Source organism: Quercus robur, chromosome 2 (assembly GCF_932294415.1).
Source record: "Quercus robur chromosome 2, dhQueRobu3.1, whole genome shotgun sequence".
Classification (NCBI taxonomy): domain Eukaryota; kingdom Viridiplantae; phylum Streptophyta; class Magnoliopsida; order Fagales; family Fagaceae; genus Quercus; species Quercus robur.
The window spans coordinates 18,066,375-18,090,358 of record NC_065535.1 but is presented as its reverse complement, the minus strand read 5'-3'; the positions used below and the strand labels follow the sequence as shown (position 1 = coordinate 18,090,358).

Here is a 23,984-nt window from a genome sequence, read left to right as displayed (position 1 = left end):
TTTATATCTTTTGTTGAATTTTTTTTTTACTCTTTTTTGAGATTTTCACTTTATTATTATTATTATTATGATTATTATGATATTGTGCTTATGGCTTGTAACAAATTATCTAAAGAACCCTTTTGAAACTTAATTAATTTTTCAGAAAACTTAATTTTTTAAGCTACAAAGATTCAAAAAAAATTAAAATTAAAAACAAAGAAATGAGTGGACATTGGTACTCCTACATTTTGCAATCCTCCCTTTGTCTTTCATAATCAATTGAGTAATGATACATCACAAGATAACAAATTCTAGGTGGTAATATGTTATTGGTTCTAATTTGAGTCTACCACTAACATCATTTTTTTACATATTAATAACAAATTGCCACCAAGGATTTATAGTGAAAATGTTATGGATGTAGTATATTATTCTTTTGAGTAATACTAGCAACACAAAAATTTCACAACATTTCTAAATTAGCATAGCAAAAAATTTAATTAGAGATTGTAGTGAGCCCATATGTGAGTTGATATGTTAATTTAAGAATGTTGTGAAATTATTGTAACATTTTGTTATGTCCATTGTATTACTAGTTTTTTTTAATCTATTGACTAGTTTTTGGAGTTTAATTATAAAATATCTCTATTAGTTAGAATTTAAGTTCGACTTTTAGAATTTGGTCCAGCAGTAGTAGACCCTTTGTCAAAACTCTCAGTCAGTCAATATAAGAAGGACTAACGTCCTTCAACAAAAGTCACTATTTTCTCGGAGTACTTTTTATGCTATAAACTCACCAACTTCCTCAAAACTTCACTCTTTGTCACCAGCCTCTCCTTTTACATTCTGTATATTTTTATATATTTTGATTCTTTTGTCCATTTCTTCAATTTGTTCTTAACTATTTTATGCTTATAACTTATTCCACCACTTCACCTTCAAGCTGAATCAGTTGTTGGTTATGGATGGTGATGACGTCGAAAATTGTCACCAATGGGTCACACCGTACTCGCGACTCGAAGCGAACCTGCACGACAGAAGCAATCGAAAGAAGTCCTTCAGAGAGCACCGGTGTGGTGCCGGCCAAAAGCTCTCCGACGGTCAAGTTAGAATTCTTCTGTCTTACTTAGAGCGCTAGAGAGGGTCAATTAAAGCGTACCTCGATTTCTGAGGGTGGTAGGCCTTTTATAGTGACAAAGGGTTGACTTTTCTTCTTGGTTTCCAAATCTTTTCCATGTGGGACTCTAATACAAATTCTTCTGAGCGTGGTGAGCAAGGATTTCCATTTTTGGATCTTAAGGCTTTTCTAGGCGATATGGACTTCGGATCATGGGCCCTTACTATGTCTGTCAGCAATGGGCCTTCAAAGCGCAGGGGATCATCTTTATACAGGCCCACCAGTTCCGATCCGTCAGGCCCATTAAGGTAGGCCCATCAAGCTTTATATTTTACCATCTTCAGTTGCCCCCTTCACCCCAATGGTCCGTCACCTTTTAGGTCAAAGGATCAATGGGGTGACAATCCTTACGTATGGGTATGACGGGCATTTTATGACGGATTCATGCAAGATAGGATGACGGTTCCAGATGGATCAACCCGTCAGAAGAAGATTCATCAAGTTGACGGTTACATGATGGGTACAAATTTGTTGGTGCGTACTGACAGGTTGTCAGCATTTATTAAGCATGCCACGTGTCACACTCTGAATGGCCGTTGTATAGGATCGAAGCGTCGCTTCGTCTTCCGTGCATCTCCTATATATGTAAGGCGCCTCACTCTCTCATTTTTCAATTTTCAATCAGAAATCGTTTGTCAGAGCGAAACCGTCAACCTTGTCAGAGCAATCCGTCGAGGACGAGCATCTACTGATTACACCAATCGTCACCTCTCCTCTGCTAAGTGTGGTAAGTACTTCTAATATACTATAATTAAGTTACATTTCCGTCCATGCATTGTTGTTAGGCTTTCCATACCCGTCAATACTTTCAAACCCGTCGGTCTTAGGTTTTATCGTCAATTGTAGGAAATGTCTAGTGCGTCAAGTAACCAGTCGATGGTTCGTGATGGGACGGAATACGAGGATGTATACCCGTCCGGTCATAAAGACCAAGAGAGCCTCGGCGAAGATAGGAGTCCGTCTGCCTCCTCTTCATCCTCAACAAATAAGGATGTGGAGATAGTTGAAATAGAGGGTTCTGATGACGACGGGGATCAAGCACTGGAGTCCCTTGTAGGTGCTGATGGACTAAGGCAGTTCATCATGTTGCCAGAGTGGACAGTGCATAGGTTTACATCCGTCATCAGGGAGAAACATTTCAGCACTTTCAGAACCAACTTCCAAATCCCTGACTATGTTTCCATCCGTCTACCATATGTGTCGGAGAAGTGTTACTATGAAGGGGTAGACGGTGTCGGAGTGTACGAGCAGGCGTTGAAGGCTGGACTTCGATTCCCGCTTTCTACACTTCATAGGGAACTTTTGCACTATCTGGGGTTGTCCGTCACCCAGATATCCCCTAACGCCTGGAGGGTCTTCATAGCCATGGAGATTCTTTATGGTGCAATGTCGGACGGGGAAAGGAAACTGACGGTCCGTGAATTTCTTCACTGTTACCGTCCAGACAAGATTTCTGGATCAAGGGGGATGTATAGTTTTGCTAGTCGGAGCCCCTTGTTGAAGGTGATCTTTGAGACCCCAGACTCAAATAGAGACTGGAAGAGTCGCTACTTCTTCCTGGAGGGTGACAGATGGATGAGCCGTCCAGGGGAGACGGAGTACATGCCCGTCGACACAACCTGGGCAGTGATAAATCAGTCGTGTATGCACCCGTCTTAATTTTGTAATGCTTTTTGTATCCGTCCTTTTTTATGTGTATATCTTGATCGCCTTTCTCTACAGGTAGACGGCGCCCACAAGTCAGCCTTGAGGAATTTAGTTTCCTTGAAAAGATTTGCAGAAAAACTACGCCGGAGGAAAGGACTTGGGCTAAGTTGGTGAACCCGAGGACCATACATTGGTACTGCGACGGTCCTGAGCCCACCCAAGAGGCAATTAGATACGACGAGCGAGTTCATAGACGTAAGCCCGTCGACTTTACTTTGCCATTTAACTGACTTTACTTAGTTTTAATTTCATCCGTCATTATTTGCAGAGATGGAAGACGCAAAAAGGAGAGCTTTAATCAAGTCTCAAGCCGTCAAGAAGAGGGAATCCGGCGAGCTGGTACCTAGGGTGTCGGCTTCAACCCCGAAGAGGAAACCGACATCAAAATCCGACCGTCCATTTAAGCAACCAAAGGTCTCTCTTGAACCTGTGGTTGGTTTAATGGCTGAGGGTAACAAGACCGTCACCCCAGCTAAGAAAGGGACGGGAAAAGGATTGATGACGGCCCCAGAAGGTAAGCAAGAGAGACCTCCTTCCCTTCTCCGCGACGACTCCAAGTATGCGTTGGAGAAGCTGTCGTCTATCATCACGGCGGAAGATTATGAAGATCTTGGAAACCACTCGACGAAGGCCATGGGGGAGACGGGCCTCTTTGCCGTTGCTCAGGTTGGTTATGTCCGTCAAATATGTTTGTTTTTCATTTTCGTTGTTATTTACATTATGTGACGGGTTCTTTTCTTGTTTGCAGTCCTTGGTCATAATGAAGGGTTTATTGGACCAGTGTCTCAACCGTGAGAGTACCTTGGACTTGGTGCGCGCCAAGGCGGAGCAGACGGAGGAAGAGCTTGGTCAACTCCATAAATGGAGGTCCAATATGGAGAAGAAGCTGGAGCTTTCTGAGAAGGCAAGGAAAGAGCTGGAGGAGAAGACGGCTGATGCGTTGACGGTCATAGAGAAAAAGGAGGCGGAGATTAAAGAACTCAAGGAGGAGATCTGTCACGTGAAAGAGGTAGCCGTCGAGGAGTACCGCAACTCAGAGTCCTGCTTGGGCGAGCTGTCAGAGTCTTTCCTTCAAGGCTTCGATGATTCTCTCCGTCAGGTCAAGAAGGCCTACCCAGAGCTGGATTTGTCAATGGTCAAACTTGAGGACCAAGCCCAGACTTCTGCCCTCCCTGTCGCCTCCGAAAATACGGAAGACTTTTTTGGCGAAGACGCTACTCAAGGAGACGGAGAATCTGCCCCGTCGAAGGATGTCCAAGTTGCTGATCCGAAGAAAGATTAACTTCTATGTAATTTATTTTGAGAACAATCCGTCCTTATTTTTTTTTTATTTTTTTTTAATTTACATTTCAGAACAATCCATCCTCTTTAATTGTATTAAACACTTGCCTTCTAGGCTTTTGGCTTAATGTTCATATGCTTTCTATCATTGTTTGGAACTTGTTTAAAAGTCTGTCCTCCTTCTTAAGGAAGGATTTTTATGAGAATATTTTGTTTATCCGTGATACTCCGTCCACATTGCAGACTTATCATTGTGTTGGTTGAACATTTACATCCGTGAGGATTTTCCTTCTTCGTCTATTTTTAGAGGTTTATTATGAGGATCCGTCCACTTTGTGGTGTTGTATATCACTTTTAAATGTACCGCCTATTTAATGGACTTGTAAAAAATCTTAATGTAGTCAGTGGTCCGTCCACTTTGCGGACATCAGTCATCATCCCTGTAGGATGGCCCGTCGGACTTGTGGACTTTATTTTATGTCCGTCCATTTAAGGACTTACAGTGTTCGTCCATGTAGGACGATCCGTCCGTCTTGTGGACTTTCGATTGTATCCGTCCACCTTGTGGACTTGAGTTATAATTCCTGTAGGATGATGTCATCACTGTAGGATGGTCCGTCCATCTTGCGGACTTTGGCTACTATCCTTGCAGGATGATCCGTCCATCTTGTGGACTTTATTTTGTCTGTCCATTTTATGGACTAACGGTGATCGTCCTTGTAGGGTGATATCACCCCCGTAGGATGATCCGTCCCTTTTGCGGACGTTTTGTGTCCGTCAATTTTGTGGACTGAGGGTGATCGTCCTTGTAGGGCGATCCGTCCATCTTGTGGACTGCTTTTGTATCCGTCCATCTTGTGGACTTGAATGATCATCCCTGTAAGGGGTTATCATCCCCGTAGAATGATTCGTCCATCTTGTGGACTACATTTGTATCCGTCCATCTAGTGGACTTGAATGATCATTCCTGTAGGATGTTATCATCCCCGTAGGGTGATCCGTCCATCTTGTGGACTGCATTTGTATCCGTCCATCTTGTGGACTTTATTTAGTTTCCGTTAATTTTGTAGACAATTATAATGACATCCAAGTAGAAGATCAAAGTAATATCTGATTATAGAAACGCGTAAAGGAAAAAAGTGCCTGCCCCCTTCGGGCTTAAAAAGGGCACGATAAGATTGTAGCAAAAAAAAAAGACAGTTAAAAGAGAAACTTATAAAAGCTTAAACAAAAACTGGTTGCCGTGTCACTATTACTGGTAGTATTTCCTCAAATGCTCGGCATTCCATGGATGCGGTAGCTTCTCTCCATCTGTTGTCTCCAGGTGGTATGTTCCTTTCCTTTTCCATGACGTAACTCTATAAGGTCCTTCCCAGTTGGGGCCGAGTTTTCCCTGTGCAGGGTCTTTAGTTGCACCCATGACCTTCCTGAGTACGAGGTCTCCTACTTGGAAGTTTCTGTGTCGGACCCGGGTGTTGTAATGTCTGGACATGCGATCCTTGTATCTAGTGATCCTTTGCTCCGCCACCGACCTAACCTCATCTATCAGGTCCAGCTGTAGCCTCATGGATTCGTCATTCCTGCTTTCGTCATGGTTGTGAACCCTGTAACTTGTGAGTCCAACTTCTGCTGGGATAACCGCCTCGCTCCCGTATGTCAGTCGAAATGGCGTCTCTCCTGTCGGAGTCCTCGCCGTTGTCCTGTATGCCCATAGTATGCTCGGCAATTCTTCGGGCCATATGCCCTTTGCCCCCTCGAGCCGAGTCTTGATAATCTTTAACAGGGATCGGTTCGTGACTTCAACCTGGCCATTAGCCTGAGGATGGGCAGGTGATGAGTAGTGGTTTTTTATTCCTAGCTGTGTGCAGAAATCCCGGAAGTGGCCGTTGTTGAACTGCCTCCCGTTATCTGAGACAAGAACTCTAGGAATACCGAACCTGCATACGATGCATCGCCAGACAAAACTCCTAATGTTCTTTTCTGTAATGGTGGCCAAGGCTTCCGCCTCTACCCATTTTGTGAAGTAGTCAATACCCACTACCAAGAACTTCAACTGCCTTACCGCCGTTGGGAAAGGTCCCATGATATCTAGTCCCCACTGAGCGAAAGGCCATGGAGCCGTTATGGGGGTTACCTCCTCAGCTGGTTGTCCGATGAAATTGCTGAACCTTTGGCATTTGTCGCAGCTTTTAACGTAAGACTCGGCATCCTTCTGCATGGTTGGCCAGTAATACCCAGCTCGTACCAGTTTGTGCACTAACGACCGCGATCCGGAATGGTTCCCGCAGATTCTTCGTGTACTTCCCTCATTACGTAGTCTGCCTCTTCAACCCCGAGACATCTCAGATAAGGACGGGAGAAACCTCTCTTGTAAAGAATGTCTTTTATCAAGACGAACCTTGCCGCTTGGACTTTTAGCTTTCTCGCTGCCTCCTTCTCTTCTGACAGTATCCCGTCCTTTAAGTATGAAATTATCTGTGTAGTCCAGTTTCTTTCGGAGCGTATCTCCTACATGTTGTCGGGGTCTATTAGTGGAAAGATTTGAACAAAGGAAAGTACATTACCCGGTGTCATCATATGTTCTGCTGAAGCGGCTTTCGCTAGCCGATCGGCGAGCTCATTTTCTCCCCTGGGGATCTGGACGACCATTGCTTTTAGCCCGTCGACTCTTGCCCTTACTTGATCAAGATATCTCTTCAACCTTTCCCCCTTGCATTCATAATCTTCGTTTACTTGATTGGTCACGACTTGAGAGTCGCAATACACGACCACACTTTCAGCTCCGGTGGCTTTGGCTAGGTCGAGTCTTGCCGCCACTGCTTCGTATTCTGCTTCATTGTTGGTAATGGGGAAGTCGAGACGGACCATACATTCAATCTTGTCTCCTTCAGGTGACAGCAATACTATGCCGGCTCCTTCAACTCGCCGATTGGATGATCCGTCGGTGTAGATGTTCCACTGGGGGGGTTCTTCTGCCCCCTTGTCCTCGTCACGCGTAAACTCTGCTATGAAGTCGGCTACAGCTTGTCCTTTAATGGCCATACGTGGACGGTATTTGATATCAAACTCACTCAATTCTATTGCCCACAGCGTCAGTCGACCCGCGGCTTCAGGATTACTCAGTGCCCTTCACAAGGGCTTGTCGGTCATTACGTTCACGGTATGGGCTTGAAAGTAGGGCTTGAGCTTGCGAGCCGCCGTGACCAATGCAAAAGCGAGTTTCTCCATAGGTTGGTATCTTTCTTCGGCACCGTGGAGCGCCCGGCTGGCGTAGTACACGGGCTTCTGTGCCCTGTCCTCTTCTCTGACTAAGGCCGCGCTGACGGCCATCGGGGAGACGGCTAAATAGAGGAAGAGTTCTTCACCTGGTTGCGAGGGGCTCAGTAGAGGTGGTGAAGATAGATAGGTTTTTAACTCCTCGAAGGCTCGCTGACACTCGTCCGTCCACTCGAACGACTTTTTCAATGTTCGAAAGAAGGGTAAACACTTGTTCGTCGCTCTCGACACGAATCTATTCAATGCCGCTACCTTGCCGTTAAGGCTTTGTACTTCCTTCACGTTTCTCGGGGGGGCCATCTCCATTATGGCTCGGATTTTGTCCGGGTTAGCTTCAATCCCCCTTTGAGATACCATGAATCCTAGGAATTTGCCTGCCGTTACACCGAATGCGCACTTTCCTGGATTGAGTTTCATGTTGTAGGATCGAAGCGTGCCGAACGATTCCTTCAGATCTTCCAAGTGGTCTTCCTCCTTCCGGCTCTTTACCAGCATGTCGTCGACATAGACTTGGACATTCCTCCCGATTTGCTGTGCGAACATCTTATTCATTAGTCTTTGGTATGTTGCCCCTGCATTCTTCAGGCCGAATGGCATTACTTTGTAACAGAAGAGTCCTTGACTGGTTACAAACGAAGTCTTCTCTTGATCGTCCTCGTGCATGCGGATCTGGTTATAACCCGAGAAACCGTCCATAAAGCTTAGCAATTGGTGTTGAGCCGTCGAGTCTACTAGGACGTCGACCCTTGGAAGGGGATAGCTATCTTTGGGGCATGCTTTGTTAAGATCGGTGAAGTCCACGCACATCCGTCATTTGCCGCTCGCTTTCTTCACCATTACCACATTCGCCAGCCAATCGGGGTAGTAGACTTCCCTGATGAAGCTTGCCTCTTGGAGTTTGCGGACCTCTTCCGCTATTGCTTGGTCTCGTTCCGGGGCGAATACTCTCTTCTTTTGTCGGACGGGTGGAAACGAGGGCAACACATTCAACTTATGTACCATGACCGAGGGATCGATTCCTGGCATATCGTCATGGCTCCAGGCGAACACATCCTTATTGCTCCTCAAGAAAGCTACGAGCTCTTGACGGATTGCGGGTTTGGCAAGCGTTCCGATCTTGGTGGTTCGGTCTGGATTGGAACTGTCGAGGGTTATCTCCTCTAGCTTCTCTGTAGGTTCTGCCGTCGTTCGGTGTTCTTCTATGTTCAAGGCCTGGATCTGGTCTTCCACCTCCATCATAGCTACGTAGCATTCTCGTGCGGCAATTTGACTTCCGCGTAGCTCTCCTACCCCATACTCCGTTGGGAACTTGATCATTAGGTGGTAAGTTGATGTTGCCACCTTCCACGAGTTGAGCGTGGGTCGTCCAATAATAGCATTGTAGGCTGACGAGCAATCGACCACCAAGAATGTTACGTCCTTTGTGATTTGTTGGGGGTAATCTCCTACTGTCACCGATAACGTGACTGTGCCCAAAGGGAATATTCTACTCCCTCCGAAACCAACGAGCGGGGCGTTTTTCGGTATTAGCTGCTCCCTGTCAATCCTCATTTGTTGGAACGCCGGATAGTACAAGATGTCGGCTGAACTACCGTTGTCGACCAACACTCGGTGCATATTGTAGTCGCCTGCCCGCAAGCTGACGACGAGGGCATCGTTGTGTGGATGGTGTAGGCGTCTTGCATCCTCTTCCGAGAACCCGATAATGGGGCCTTCCCTTCTTGCCATCTTTGGCACTGTACCCGCCAACTGGACATTCTGTACCATCCGAAGGTATGTTTTGCGAGCCTTTTTCCACGATCCGGCCGCGGCTGTTCCTCCAATTATCATCCTTATGTCCCCTAATGGGGGTCTTGGTCGCTCGTTTTCTCGACGGGGGTGTTGTTCTTGTGGGGGTTGATCCGTTCTCTCCTTGCTGACGAACTTCTTCAGCTTCCCTTGTCGGATAAGGGCTTCGATTTGTTGCTTCAAGTCGTAGCAATCAGCCGTGTCGTGACCATGGTCACGATGGAAGCGGCAATATTTGTCTCTGGACCTTTTGTTGGGATCACTCTTCAGCTTTCCCGGAAACGTCAGGGATCCTTCGTCCTTAATCTGCATTAGGACTTGGTCTATCGGAGCGGTCAACGGGGTGAAACTTGTGAACCTTGCGCCCATGGGTTTTGGACGTCTCTCCTCCCTTCGATCTCCCATCCTTCCTTTCTTCCGCCCCTGGTCCTGTTGGGATCCTCTTGTCTGTCTCTTTTCTTGGGTCTATCTTCTCGAGCTAATAGTGCGTCTTCAGCGTTCATATACTTGGTGGCCCTGTAAAGCACCTCCGACATGGTCTTTGGGTCGTTTTTGTATAGGGAGAACAAAAACTTACCCCCCTTCAGCCCGTTCGTGAACGCTGCCACTAGTATCTTGTTGTCGGCCTCGTCGATCGAGAGCGCTTCTTTATTGAAGCGTGATATGTAGGCCCGTAACGTCTCCTCCTCTCTCTGCTTGATATTCATTAAACAAGCCGTGGATTTCTTATACCGATGTCCTCCGATGAAGTGCGTAGTGAATTAAGCGCTCAGCTCCTTGAAGGTGCCGATGGAGTTTGGTGCTAGCCGGCTGAACCAAATCCTTGCTGCGCCCTTTAGGGTTGTAGGGAACGCCCTGCACATAATTGCGTCTGCCACTCCCTGAAGGTGCATCAGGGTCTTGAAGGTCTCTAGGTGCTCGAGAGGGTCCTTGATTCCGTCATAACTATCCATACTTGGCATGCGGAATTTACTCGGCAGGGGGAAGGAATTGACGGTTGCCGTAAATGGCGAGTCAGTCCGGTTGACAAGGTCGTCAAGATCATTGGACACTCGCCCCTTGAGAGCATTCATCAGTACTTCCATCTGTTCCTTCATTGCCTGCATCTCCGCGATGATGGGTTGTGGAGCTGTATCCGTCATTGAAGGGATGCTAGCGTCCCGTCGCACTTGTTTACTCGGGGCGTTACTCTCCTGTGGTCCGTCATGATTCCTCCTTTCAGCGCTGGTTCCTTCTTGATCCGCTCATTGGTTATTGACCGCCGCACTCTTTTGGTTCAGCTGCTCTTCTAGGTCGTGGTTTTGTTTGGTGAGGCGCTCCACGGCTGCGGCGAGAGTCCTGACCTGTCTCTCAAGGGCAGTCGTAGGGGCTTCCTCTTCTTGAGCGTCATTAGTGGTTGCCATCGAGCGTGTGAGTACCATGTAACTCTTTTGTCTAGGAATCGATAATGTGCTACGACGATTGTTTCTTTCCCACAGACGGCGCCAACTGATGACGTCGAAAATTGTCACCAATGGGTCACACCGTACTCGCAACTCGAAGCGAACCTGCACGACAGAAGCAATCGAAAGAAGTCCTTCAGAGAGCACCGGTGTGGTGTCGGCCAAAAGCTCTCCGATGGTCAAGTTAGAATTCTTCTGTCTTACTTAGAGCGTTAGAGAGGGTCAATTAAAGCGTACCTCGATTTCTGAGGGTGGTAGGCCTTTTATAGTGACAAAGGGTTGACTTTTCTTCTTGGTTTCCAAATCTTTTCCATGTGGGACTCTAATACAAATTCTTCTGAGCGTGGTGAGCAAGGATTTCCATTTTTGGATCTTAAGGCTTTTCTAGGCGATATGGACTTCGGATCATGGGCCCTTACTATGTCTGTCAGCAATGGGCCTTCAAAGCGCAGGGGATCATCTTTATACAGGCCCACCAGTTCCGATCCGTCAGGCCCATTAAGGTAGGCCCATCAAGCTTTATATTTTACCATCTTCAGATGGTGTTGGTGGTGGTAAAGTTGAGGTGGTACAGAGTAAAGGGTGTTCGAAGCTAGTGGTTGGGGTCTCATCTCCATTGTCTTCTATAAGAAGTATACAGTCACTTGAGCCAATGTCTCCTGCTTCGTCCTCTTTTCCGTCTGAGCCAGTCACCGCTCGATCAACCGCTCCCTTTGCAGGCCTTGTTATCTGTGTCACTGGTCTCTCTAAAGGTATCCAATTTAGACCATCTTTGGGAAAAAAAAAAAAAAAAAAAAAAAAAAAAAAAAAAAAAAAAAAAAAAAAAACTAGTGCACCCAGTGTGTTTTACACGCTGCAAAAATATATCGAAAATGTAATTTATGGCATATTTTCAATTTCACGTATTTAGTGCATTTGGGCTGTGTGTATTTGCGCACACATGCTGTGTGTAATAAACTGTGTCATCCTTCTTCTTTACCAATTTCATTTGTGTTATACGAATTCTAATTCGTTTTCGTTTTTTCTCTTCTTTTTAGGGAATGTTGATTCTGTGCTATGTGTTTCTTCGCATAAAAAAGTCTTTTTTGTTTGTATTTCTCTTCGTTGCGTCCTGCATTGGCTTTTTCTGTTTTTTTTTTTTTTTAAATAATTTTTTTAGAGCATTCTCATCAAGAATGCTAAATACTATAAATGCTATTTTTAATATCAATTTTGTAAAAAGCACACTCCATCAAGAATGCTAAATGCTATTAATTTTGACATCTTGCTACAATGCACTTTCAAAAATGAGAGCGCATTGTAGCAAGATGGTATAATTTTTTAATATTTTTTCTCTCTGATCTCTCATTCTCTCCACCCTTTCTCTCTCTCTCGTTCTTTATGATCTCTCTACCTTTTCTCTCTTTTTCTTTGCCTCTCTGTCGCCCTCTTTCTCACATCAAGCTTCTTTTTTTTTTTTTTTTTTTTTCCTGCTCCAAATTAGCATCGGTGTGGAGATTGGCATGCAGATCCTACTCTCGGATTGACTCCGTTCGAAGATTTTTCGTACATGTGTTGCCGTGTGTTGACTGTCGTTGGGTGTTTTGCCATGTGTTGATTGCCGTTGTGGATTTGGGCTTGGGTTCAATGTTGGTTTTCCTTTGTGTTGTTGTTTTTGTTTGATTGTCGTTTAGTGTGGCCGTGCATATATCTGATGTTTTTGTTTTTCTGATTGGTGGATGCTGTTGTGGTTTTGGGCTTGTGATTTTGGTGGTTGTGGGTGATGGTGATGGTGGTAGTGATTGTTGTGGGTGTGGCCGGTGGTGGCTGGTGGCAATGGGTGTGGATGTGGGTGTGATTTGCTGAGTTGAGATGGAAGAGTGTGAGTTTGTTGGATTGACAGGTGGGTATGGGTGGCTAGTGTTTTTTTTTTTTTTTTTTTTTTTTTTTTTTTTTTTTTTTTTTTTTTTTCCGGTGGTGGTGGATACGGGTTTGCTAGGTTGAGATGGTCTGTGTGAGTTTGTTGGGTTGAGAGTGATAGAGAGGAAGAGAGAGAAAGAAATATATATTGAAGAATAAAGAAATAATAAAAAAGAATATTTAAATGAAGTGGTAAAAAATATGAAACCTTTGATGTTAGGTGTATTGTAAAATGAGTTGTTAAAATTGATAAAGTAACTTTTTAATATGCTAAATGCTAAAATTTTTACAATCTTTGATGAGAATGCTCTTAGGTGGTCCTAGCATCTTTGAGTCAAATAGGCAATGCCTGTGTTGTTGTTTTTTTTTTTTTTTTTTTTTTTTTTTTTTTTTTTTTTGAGAGTGACCAATGCTCGTGTTTATATGCATGAAATCATAAAAATATAGCTTGTTTCAAATGTATATTTCCTCACACTCACAACTAGGTGGATCCCACATGGATAATTGGGTTATTTTAAGCATCTTAGATTTATTTTGATCATTTTATGTTTATGGGGTATTTTTGATGTTATGAGGCTATTTTAGTAATTTGGGACGGTTCAAGGATATTTTAGTCGAACGAAGTTACAGCTCTACCTTAGGTTTCCCAAATTAAATTCAACCATGTATTGCATTGACCAATAAATTACATGGTTGAATTTAATTGTCTTCAAAAAAAATATAGTCGCTTTTGCTACATTGGTCAATACAACCATATGGCTAACTTCAATTGGAAAACTTAAGGCACATCTAAAGTTTTGCCTTTGTACTTTTTTCGCGCTCATTATAAAATATTGATACGAGGACTGTACATCTGAATTATTTGTAACAAAGCAATGTTACAAGTTAATATTTTTTATTAATGGTTTTTCACATATGATTATGTGAAAATCTTGCCTCATCACCAAGTAGAATTGTTAGTATTCAGATGGCTAATGTTCGTGGTTCTTGTTTTGGCAGAAGCAACGGAACAAGTGATGGAAGCAACGGAGAGATTAGGTGGCCAGTACAGCACTAATTTACATCCTCAGTGTACCCATTTGGTGGTTCAAATATCCTTTAATCAGTTTTTCAAATTGTTTAAATGGTCTTATATTGAAGTGGCCACCCCAATAAGATGGGATTAAGATTTAGTCATTGATATTGTTCTGTCATCCTGTTCTCTAATCCACATATGAAATTTCCTAATCTCCATTAGTTGGATTTACAGGGAAACTTTCTAAAAGCACAAAAAAAAAAAAAAAAAAAAAAGTCAGTTTGATCATCATTGTTTTCCTTGTATTTAGCATGGTTGATCTTCTTTTTGTAATATATAGCTAGATGCATATCAAATATCCGATTCTATTACTGTAATGGTTTTGCATCATTTCCTGATCCTAACATGTACATGTGATATATATCCTTCCTGATCTGTAATGCTTGTGTAAACTCCTTAATGCTTACTACGGCTTTGGTGGACGTAAGTTTGAGCATGCTTTGAAGCATGGGTCAAAACATGGTATCTTAGTTGTCACATTTGGGTGGTTTGTGGATAGTGTCAGGAGTAAAGGTTATGAGACTGAGAAAACTATAGAACAGAATTGATATAAATGTTCTTATTAAGTACTTCAAATATAGTTTTTTTTTTTCCTGCTGCAGTGAGGCTGAGTGAATCACTCTACAGTGTTCAGAACTGTGAAGAAAATGGTACGCAGTTGGATGAGTTGAATCGGCTTACTGGGTTTTCTGGTACTGAAAATTCTTGTTTTACCGTTGTTACTCATGGAGCCAAGAGATTTGACATTATTAAAAAAGCAAGGTGTTTTGGAAGAGAGTTTTATAGAGGTACAGCATCAACCCTTTCTGGCCACTCCGTGTATATCGATCCAGACATTTCAGCTGAACTGCGTAATAAGGTATACTTGAATATTTTGTATTTTTCCTTGAACCAATGAGCCCGGTTCAAGTGACACTTTCTTCTCTCAAGGGCTGCCCAATACAATTTGAGGCCTTCGCTGAAAGCTTTAAATAATGCATTTGACTGATATTAGGATATTACAGATTTTATCAAATAGTGTTTTGTGTCACCAATCAAAATAGAATAATCCTATAGTTACAAACTATTTTACAATATTTTTACAAACTATTAATGTGATAAATTCTTATTAGTTCTAATATAAACTCATAACTAATATCATATTTTACTTACCAATAAGTAACTAGAAATTACTAAAGTTACATCAGCAATTTGTAACAATATTATAAAATAATTTGTGTTTGAAGCATTACTCATCAGAAAAAAAATTGATCCAAGCATTTATTTATTATATTATTTAAGCAGCACCCCAGTCTATTCTTGTTGTATCAATTTGTGAGTATTTTGTAGTAATATTAACATTTTCCAAATACTTAATGGTGATTTGGTTGGATTTCTATTAATCTATAATTTCTTTTAGGTTTTACTAATGTATGCCCTTAGGGCATACATTAAAATACCATTTAAGGAAACTTGTTATGGAAAAATGAAAAAGTGATTAATTTTTTTAACAATTTCAAATCTTCAAAACAGTTTCAAAAAATGGATGGTTAATATATGCCCTAAGAGTATATATTAACCAGACCTTTTTTTTTTTTTTCAAGAAAATGATAAAGGTATTACCAATTTTACTATAAAATACTTACAAAATGATATGAGAAAGAATGTGATTGAAGGCAGTACAACAATATAATAATAAATAAATAATTGAATTACCTTCTTTTTTTTTAATGTTTTAGCATGGTGAAAATAATTGAATTACTTCTTATAATTGGTGACACAACAAGTAAGACATCTGTAATAATATTTGTTTTATTTCTACCATCAATCAAATTTATGGGTTTTATTAAAGGAAAATGCTAAACATACTACATATTTTACTACATAAAACCTATAAAATTATGTGACAATGTATTTGATTGGAAGATTTCAACTACTTAATAAATAAATATTTGAAATGTGTTTTGATAATTGGTAAGAAATTAGTTTATAAGTTTTATGTAGTAAAAATTGTAGTAACGCTAACATTTGCTCTTCTTAAAAGTAGAAGGAAAAAAAATGTTCATCTTACATTTTTTATATTTCACTTATTGGCCCTCACATTTTGGGGCATTTCTCTAGTAGTGGGTGCTAGGCCATGGCCTAAGTGGCCTACGCCTAGAGCTGGCCCTTGCTCTCTCAAAAATGTCGGTGGAGGGTGAGATTTTGGATTTAAAACTCATTGGATGCATGTATAACTTATCAATAAAAACAAAGTATGTTCTCTCAAAATTTTGATTCACACGTGTTATACATGTTGTGGTGCTACTAGCTGTTAGAAATAGTTTTACATGTTATGTCTATTTATTATTAAGTGGGTACACCCTGCGTTGCCTAGGCCCGCATCTCTCCGGGTACCTTGAGAAACTCTCTGAGATGATTGATATCTTTGGTAGGTCGTTGAGACTGTTGCTAGAGAAGGTGCCAAACTTGTAGAACAATGGTTTGTTGGTTCCAGTGCTAGTCATGTGGTTTGTGAAGGGACTTCTGTCCAAAGATATCTTGGCCACTCTAGTAACATCATCACAGTGAGTCCCTTTGCTTTGCATTCTATGTTTATGTGAATGAATATTCTTATCTCTAGTTTTACAGAGAATGGATATTATTTGTCATGAAAGTTCCGATTCTCACACGGTTGGCATGTCTCACTTACTAAATTTTGGTTGTCTTCAAATTTATGTATCGTAACCTTTCTACTATTGGGTGACATTGTCTGCAATGTGGAAAACATTGACATAATAGAGATCAGAGAGTGCTCTATGTAATTATTTTTTATCAAAATGAAGTTCATCTAATTTATGATGTGTCTCAGCCCCTGTGGATTCTGAAAACAGCGAAGGAGAAATACGTACAACGGTTTGTTCACATGTTTGCTGACTTGGCTAGGCAGGTTGGTATGATGCTTGAAGATTCACAAAATGGCATTACAGGCAAGGTAAATTATTGATTCTTTAATTTCAATACTATGAATTAAATGCTATTTCTATTCCTTTGCACATATTGGTATGAATGAAACATTGAATACAGAAATACTATGTTTCAATCAGTGTCTTTCTCTTTTCTGCCCCAAAGGTGATCAATGGATGGGGTGAGGTTGAACTACGTTTAATGTTCAAATCTTGCTAGCAGGAAAAGAAAGGTGGGTTGGGGGGTGGGGAATGATGTTGTGAAAAATCTAACTTTGAATGTTACACCTGGTGTAATTCTAGGAATGAATTGGGTTCAAGTTAAATAACAATGCATGGAGAATGATGAGGAATGATGTAATGTTTTTATACTAAGTTTAATGATGTTCTTAACAAGTTATTATATGATGTAACATTGTTTAGAGTTATACCAGGTTTAACTTTGAATGTTACACTAGGCCGGTTTAAGTTACACTAGTTTAAATAACAATATTAAGCTCAATGTATAAAAAAACCTGATGTAACTTAAATACAATACATATTTATTTAATATTGTTATTATTGACATTTCCTAGGAAACAAATGAGCAAAACGTCCCTGAAGATGATCAGAGTTTTAGAAATAAAGCAAGCCTCAATGAAAGGCAACACATTGTGAAATACGCTAAAATTGGGGTAAGGAATCGCCGTAATCGTCGTATGCAGGTAAGAGGTCAATCATCTCATCCAGGACTTTTTCGTTTACAATTAAGACTCCATACTTTGCTTCATTAAATTCAGAAAGCCAACTGTGCATATAATTTAAGCTGGATTATAATACATATAAACTCTAGAGGCAAGAGAAATACAATTTACTTTTGTTTATGCTCAAAAGAAAAACAATTTACTTACTCTGCTGCAAGAATTTTTTAGTGAACCTACATCTGGCACTAGATTGCAAGATACTATACACACATGCATGTGCGAGCACACACACTCATATACTCACACACACATTAAGAAGAAACATGAAGGGTGGTTTATGAGTTGAACATAATTGACTGTTTGAAATTTTGTACTGTTCGTAATTTTTGACCTGAAAAATTGCAAGTCTTTGTTTTTTAGTAAGTAGTATATCCCCAATGGAAGGTCTTTGCATGATTGCTTGACCTTCACTTAAGTTCAGAAATGCTGGACATCTTTGTAGTCAATCTTGAATGTTTCTGTTTGATAACGAACACTGCATCAATGGATTTTGACTTGTGTTGCTGTGAAGTCATTTAATTGTGAATTCTGTTGTTATTACAGGTTTGTCAAACCCTAATACGTCCAATAACACCAATCAGCCTTTTGGATTCAATCTGCTGGTCAATATCTGAGCCAACTTCAACTGCTTCAATTTTCACATTCTCTTTCAATGTTGGTTGTACAAGTGAACCTCCCTCATCTGTATTCCGAGATGCAAAAGGGGATTCAGAAGCTTCATTTGTGCACTTAACCCAGCCACTTACAGAACGGTTGTTGTTCTCCCTCTCTCACTGCTAATATGTAGATTTGATCTTTGCTGATAGGCGTGAGATTGATGGATGGATTTTACTCACAATTGTATCACTTCATCTTTGTTTACATGCGATAGACTTAAGTATGAAGTTAAATAATTAAATTTACCATTTTATAATGGCTTAAACTTTTGGTAGAATCAAAAAATTTAAAATAGTATCAAAATAAAAGGTCTTGAGTATGATTACTATTTTCTTTACTCTACCTTCTATTTAAAATCTCACTTGTTGAGCTTTATATATTAAAAATGGAGTTTGAGTCTTTATGTGAGAGGGAGTGTTAGATGTATACATATAGTTAAATAATTAAATTTTCCATTTCCCTAGTAGCTTAAATTGGTAATATACAAACATGTGTGTGTATGTCGCTGCATGTAAATTATAAAGTGATTCATCAAGTTGACGTTCGGCTTGGGTATCAGTGTCATGTGCATTAGACTCGATAAGATACTTCAACGTGGCAACATCCCATCAAATTTATGTTCTTATGATCTGATGACAATATGCGAAGTTTGTTCATCTGGTACCGTTATACGAATTTTATGAACAACGTGTGTGCTTGTTTTGCTATGTTTCTGGTTATAACTTATAACAGAGTTTTCTATCCATGAGGAGAGTATTATCTCACAGCATTTAACTTTTATATGGCCTGATTGCAGTGAGAAATCCGAATTGATATTTAAATACCATTTTCTTACCATACTGTTTCCCATTGACCGATTTGGTGAGATGGGGCCTTCTTCAAGAACGTTTTTCAGCAATAACGGCTTTACGAGTATGCAAGTGTTAGATCATATCTATGAATTTTATCAGGTAAGACATGCCTTTCCGTGTCCGTCTATATATATTTTCTCACGCTTAAGTAATAATTAATTTTCTTTTTCTCATGAGATTTTCAAGGTTATATCTTTCATAGTTGGTTTGGTTATCAAATTTCAATATGCATGGTATTTGAAGTGAGATTGCAATCGTATAGTTTTCGATAGTTTATTTGCTAAAGTACATGGGATAAAAAAGATAAATGTTAGTTTTATTTTATTTATATATATATATATAATTTTAAAAAAAAAGTTAATTATGTTGTTTATTTAGAAAAATGTGAGACAAAAAGTTGGAGGCGATACCAATTTTGTCCAACGGACTAGAAGGGCCTATATTTACTATTAATTAGACAAATTTTTTGATCACCACTGTGACGTGTTGTTGCATCAAGAACAAATTCAACAGAAAACATATATATGTGACTATATTTAACCCATTATGCATAATTGTGATGGATGTTTTCGAAGCTTAAAGGGGGCTATTAGTTTAATCACGTTTTATGTTTATGTTCATCAATACAACCTATTGGCTATTGCATTTACGAGACAGTGGAGCTGATTTATTCCAGGGACTTTGATGTGTATGTTTGCTCTTCTGCAGGAGAACATGTGTGTTGACGAAATAGAGGCTGCAATTCACACTGATTCAAGGCGTGCAAACCAGCTGCGATCAGTGTACTCCAGTATAGAAACAGCGGAATGTGGCTATGTGGTTTTCAAACGGATTGATTTCTTAGGAAGTCGCAAAATTTTTGAAATGTTGAAGCGTGTCAGTGGGGACTATGACAGTAATGTGTACGAGCTGTTGCTCAGGGCATGATATTCCTTGTACAATGAAAGATATATTTGATGGTTGAGGTTTCTAATCTGTATTAGCTTCAACTGTTCGATTATATGACTTGATTTGGCAAGCATGGTTAATAGTATAAATGTTGTTCCTAAGAACAAAAATATTTAATAAATAATGGAAAATGTTAACCAATGGTATAGGAACTATTTTTATAAACATTTTATTGGGAGAATGATAAAACAATAAATGTTGCATGATGACAATTTTTTATATTTCCTAATCTATAATGATTTATTAATAATTGCTCTAAAAATATTCGTTAATATGACCTATAAATAAATTGTAATTCATTATTTACAGGATAATAATTTAGATAATGATATTTTACTAAAATTGTATTTCACCACAAATTTAAAGAATAATTTTTTTAAAAAAATTACTTTGCTGATGCTTCAAAATCATCTAATAACATAATAAAATAGTTACCATCAATTCTATGAGTTTGAGGTGAAGGAGTTGAGGTGCGGACTAAGTTGCTCTCTTGAGATGATACGTGCCATTTACTGAGTTTTCCAGTTTAGTAGACTAAACAATTTTGTGTGCTACTCCCAGGATATAGCAAGCCTAGCCACCAAGCTATATATATATATATATATGTATATATCCTAATAAGTTTACACCACTTGTAGAATAAGAAGTTCTTAAACTCTCAAATAGTACTTTCTTGAACCCTTTTTTTTTCATGACAAAGGTGTATCAGAAAACTTTCCCTTTTTAATGACAGGACAAATTGGCTAAATATAGACTAAGAAATCATGCCACTTTAAAATCATGTTTAATGGAATTAGATATTACAAATATGGGTCATTCTACCATACCCCCTCCAGAAAAAGGGGGGTACGGTACCCACCTTAATCTTAACTGTTGATTTAATGTTGTTTAAATCCTGACCATTGGTATAATTTTAAGGGATACTAGTTACTGGCTAAACAAGTTATATATATAAACCAAAAAAAATAAAGCAAAAGAATGCAGAATCATTCACGCATCAACAATGCCTCTGGTTTTCCTCTCTACTCTATCTTGTCTCAACGCTAAAGCCTCTCCAGCTCTGTCTCAACGCTAAAGCCTCTCCAATCCAACCTCAAATCCACATCCAATCCAACTCAGCGGCGCTTCTTCCGTCTCTCTGGCCTTTTGTTTGAAGTTTCCACCGTTTATCGAATCTAAAATCTCACTACGTCTCATCCTTATTCTTTAATTTTACATATGGGTTTTTTAACTGTTGCCATTTGTTCTCTATATGGCTGAATTGTTATTAATTTTGTTTTGTTTTGTTTTTGTTTACCTTTTGGTTTTGCAGGGTTGCTAGGAACAAAACCAATCTATTATTCCTTTTGGTACATAGCAAGTTCATAGTAGGTGAGAGAATAAGTTATTGTATATACTTGAATTAGTAAAACTTGTAATTGTATGTTTAATACTGATTTCAATTTGGTTTATTTTTCTTAATTTTGTCTAGCTGGGTTTGTTAGTATTGCCGTTTATACCATTTGGGTTATTTATCATTGGTTTTTCTGGCTAGGTTGAACAATTTGGGTTTTTTTATCTGGCTTGGCAGGGTAAACCCCTTACAATCAGACGATGTTTGCATGTCTTAATTATATCTTACTACGTTGAGAGTATCGTGGCAATGGAGGACTTATGTGTGACCAATATCTATTCTACATTGGAAACTAAATTGATGGGATTGGTTACATTGCCATTCGCAATATCAGTGGCAATTAGTTTATGCAATCAATGATTGATTCTGTTGTTTAGTCTATGGTATGTTAATTTTTTATCTTGTTGGTAGAATAAAAGGCATATAGGAACAAAAAAAGTGGAGTTAGATAGTGTCTAGCAATGTGTCCAAAAATATTGCCAATGATCTGGACAAGCCATGAACTTAGCCAAATGTGGACTACTCTTTGCTCCAAGGAATGTGAGTAATCGCATGGTGAACAAGCTTTTGTCAAAGGTCTGGTTTCAAAAGACTTGGTGCCAATTTGAAAAATCTTGGGTCTCCTCTATTCTTAAACCAGATTAGAAGCAAAGGATTTTTAGTTTTTCAACCAAAAACTAGAAGCAAGCTAAGTGGTTAAGCTAATAAGTGTCTTTCCTGAGATGGCCGTGTCACTATGATTAAGTCAAGTTATAGCCTCAAGCTATTTCCCTCTACCTTCAAAGTTATCATCTCTGCATTGTTGGCAAAAATGAGTTGGATGATTGCTGTTAGTTTTATATCTATATAGAGATCATTATTTGAGTATTTGAGTAAATTTATTACTAATACTCTTATATACTTGGATGAAACATTTGGAGCAAAATATTTTTGATTTAAAAAATGAATTTTTTATTTGGTTTTTCAATTACAATTAATTGGTTGACCACTATAGAATTTTTTTAGGTTGCAGGTACATGACTGGGAAGCTGCTTTTGAAGTTGGATACCATTAGATTCATAGCAGCAAATCATACCATAATTTCAGCTCTGAACTATATCTTTAAATAAAAAAACATTTTCCACTTTTTATCTGATTGTCTATGAAATGAATCTTTATACTTATCGTAGTCACTCTTGTGTACTCATTTCTTTTGGATTATGGTATTTTACACTGCCTAATAGCAGCAACGACTGCAATGGCAACCCAACCTAGTGGCTGAAGTGATGCTTGAATAGTGAAAATGCCCGTGGGACAAGATTGAGTAGCCTAACTCCCTGTTTCATCTTTTCATTTTATGGAAATTGATTTATATCAAAGTTTTTGTTGTGCTTGTGGTTGGAGAAGAACACCTACTCTAATAGATGTACACTTGTATTATTGTGATGGAATTTGGAGTTGATTAGACATGCAGCCCTCTTGTCCACAGTAGCTGCCATATTTGTTATTTTTTAGGGTCTATCCTGACTGAGTTCATTTACTTGATATAAAATTTTTTATTTATCTTAGTTTTGTTTAAATGTGGAATCAATTGGAAAAAAGAATTATCTTTTCTTTTTTCTAAGATCTAATCATATTAGCTTCTACCCCTCTCTTTGCATCTGCATTCTTTTAATAAGTGAAGGATAGAAGTTAAATAAGTAATGACTAATGAACAATGTATGCAACTAAAAACATATATACAGATATATGTCAATTGTTTTGGTTAAACTTCATTTTTTGGTTACTGTTATCACATTATTAGTTTTTGGAATAGAGTTACTAGATTGGAGTTGGTATTAAGTTCATCTTGTTACCACTAGTTCTTTTTAGTTGCTTGCTTTATGTTTTCTGATATAAAAAACTCTTTGAGTACCGATCTTAGAAGCAAACCCTGAGTTCTTAGTCATGTGGCTTAATGGTTAGAAATTTTCTGTTCTAGGTTCTATTTTTATTTTTCTTTTCTTTTTTTTTTTTCATTTTTCAGCTGCTAACCAGAACAATATTTTTATGGAACTATGACATGAACAATATTTTTAGTCACTTCCTTTACTTCACAACCTCCAATATAAGACTATGAATTATGGTTTCCATATGACAATTACAAAATGGGATGAAGTTGTTTCAAAAGAAATGGAAATCATGGTTAAGGAAAAAGGTTGCTTTTCTTATATTTTCTGTTTGTATTGTACGGATTTCATCTTACATTGGACCTTTGTGAACACTTCTTTAATTTCCTTTTTGTCCATTTCACATGAAATCTGTTTAAGTTTTCATGTATGTGCCAACTTATAGGTATAAACTCTTTCAAGTTCTTCAAAAGCAGGTATTAACTAAACATCCTAGTTAGGAACCTACAGCATTATGGGCTAGTGTTATTTTCCATTGCAGCTTGTTGGTTGCATAAAATAGCCCTAATAATGATGAAAAAAAAATACCCATAGAGTTCTCTAGAAGAAGCCATGATATCACCTGTACATATTTTGTTGACTTTATTTCAGCCTCATGGATGCTCTCACTAGCCCACTTTCAAATATTTCTTGAACTCATTGATTTGATCCCATAAGCAGGACTACCACCCCATAGCATGTTGCTACCAGAGGTTCAGTTGTTGTTCCACTTCAACCCACAGGAACTTCTTTGATCAATTTATTTCCCTTGTTGTTAAGGTGGAGAATTGAACCAAGAGTTCTCTTTCCTTATTGCTAACCAAATTCCAATTGAAATGAAATGTTTATGATGAATCAATGCTATTTAGGAGGACCTAATAATAGTTCATTAATTCAAATCCTTGATTTTCAAAGTTAAGGGATGCTTATATTG

General features: G+C 39.3%; 1 protein-coding gene and 1 long non-coding RNA gene across 2 annotated transcripts; both read left to right on the top strand.

Annotated features, from left to right (window-relative positions):
- The first annotated feature begins 11,197 nt into the window (after window positions 1-11,197).
- On the top strand, window positions 11,198-19,839 carry LOC126712736 (uncharacterized). The gene is made up of 10 exons (XM_050412188.1): window positions 11,198-11,405; window positions 13,552-13,644; window positions 14,039-14,140; window positions 14,230-14,486; window positions 16,042-16,173; window positions 16,458-16,580; window positions 17,127-17,255; window positions 17,838-18,046; window positions 18,748-18,901; window positions 19,511-19,839. The coding sequence occupies exons 1-10, from the start codon at window positions 11,306-11,308 to the stop codon at window positions 19,727-19,729; spliced, it is 1,518 nt and encodes a 505-aa protein (XP_050268145.1). The 5' UTR covers window positions 11,198-11,305; the 3' UTR covers window positions 19,730-19,839.
- Window positions 19,840-20,706: 867 nt separating this feature from the next.
- On the top strand, window positions 20,707-23,399 carry LOC126712738 (uncharacterized). Its single transcript, XR_007651153.1, has 2 exons — window positions 20,707-21,121; window positions 21,321-23,399. It is a non-coding gene; the product is annotated as an uncharacterized LOC126712738 (long non-coding RNA).
- Window positions 23,400-23,984: the final 585 nt, after the last annotated feature.

Excerpts from the sequence above, each read along its gene's own strand:
- LOC126712736 (XM_050412188.1), top strand. The coding sequence starts at position 11,306 with ATGTCTCCTGCTTCGTCCTCTTTTCCGTCTGAGCCAGTCACCGCTCGA. Across the intron at positions 11,406-13,551 it reads TGTCACTGGTCTCTCTAAAG|AAGCAACGGAACAAGTGATG; the intron begins GTATCCAATTTA and ends TTGTTTTGGCAG. Across the intron at positions 14,487-16,041 it reads CAGCTGAACTGCGTAATAAG|GTCGTTGAGACTGTTGCTAG; the intron begins GTATACTTGAAT and ends TATCTTTGGTAG.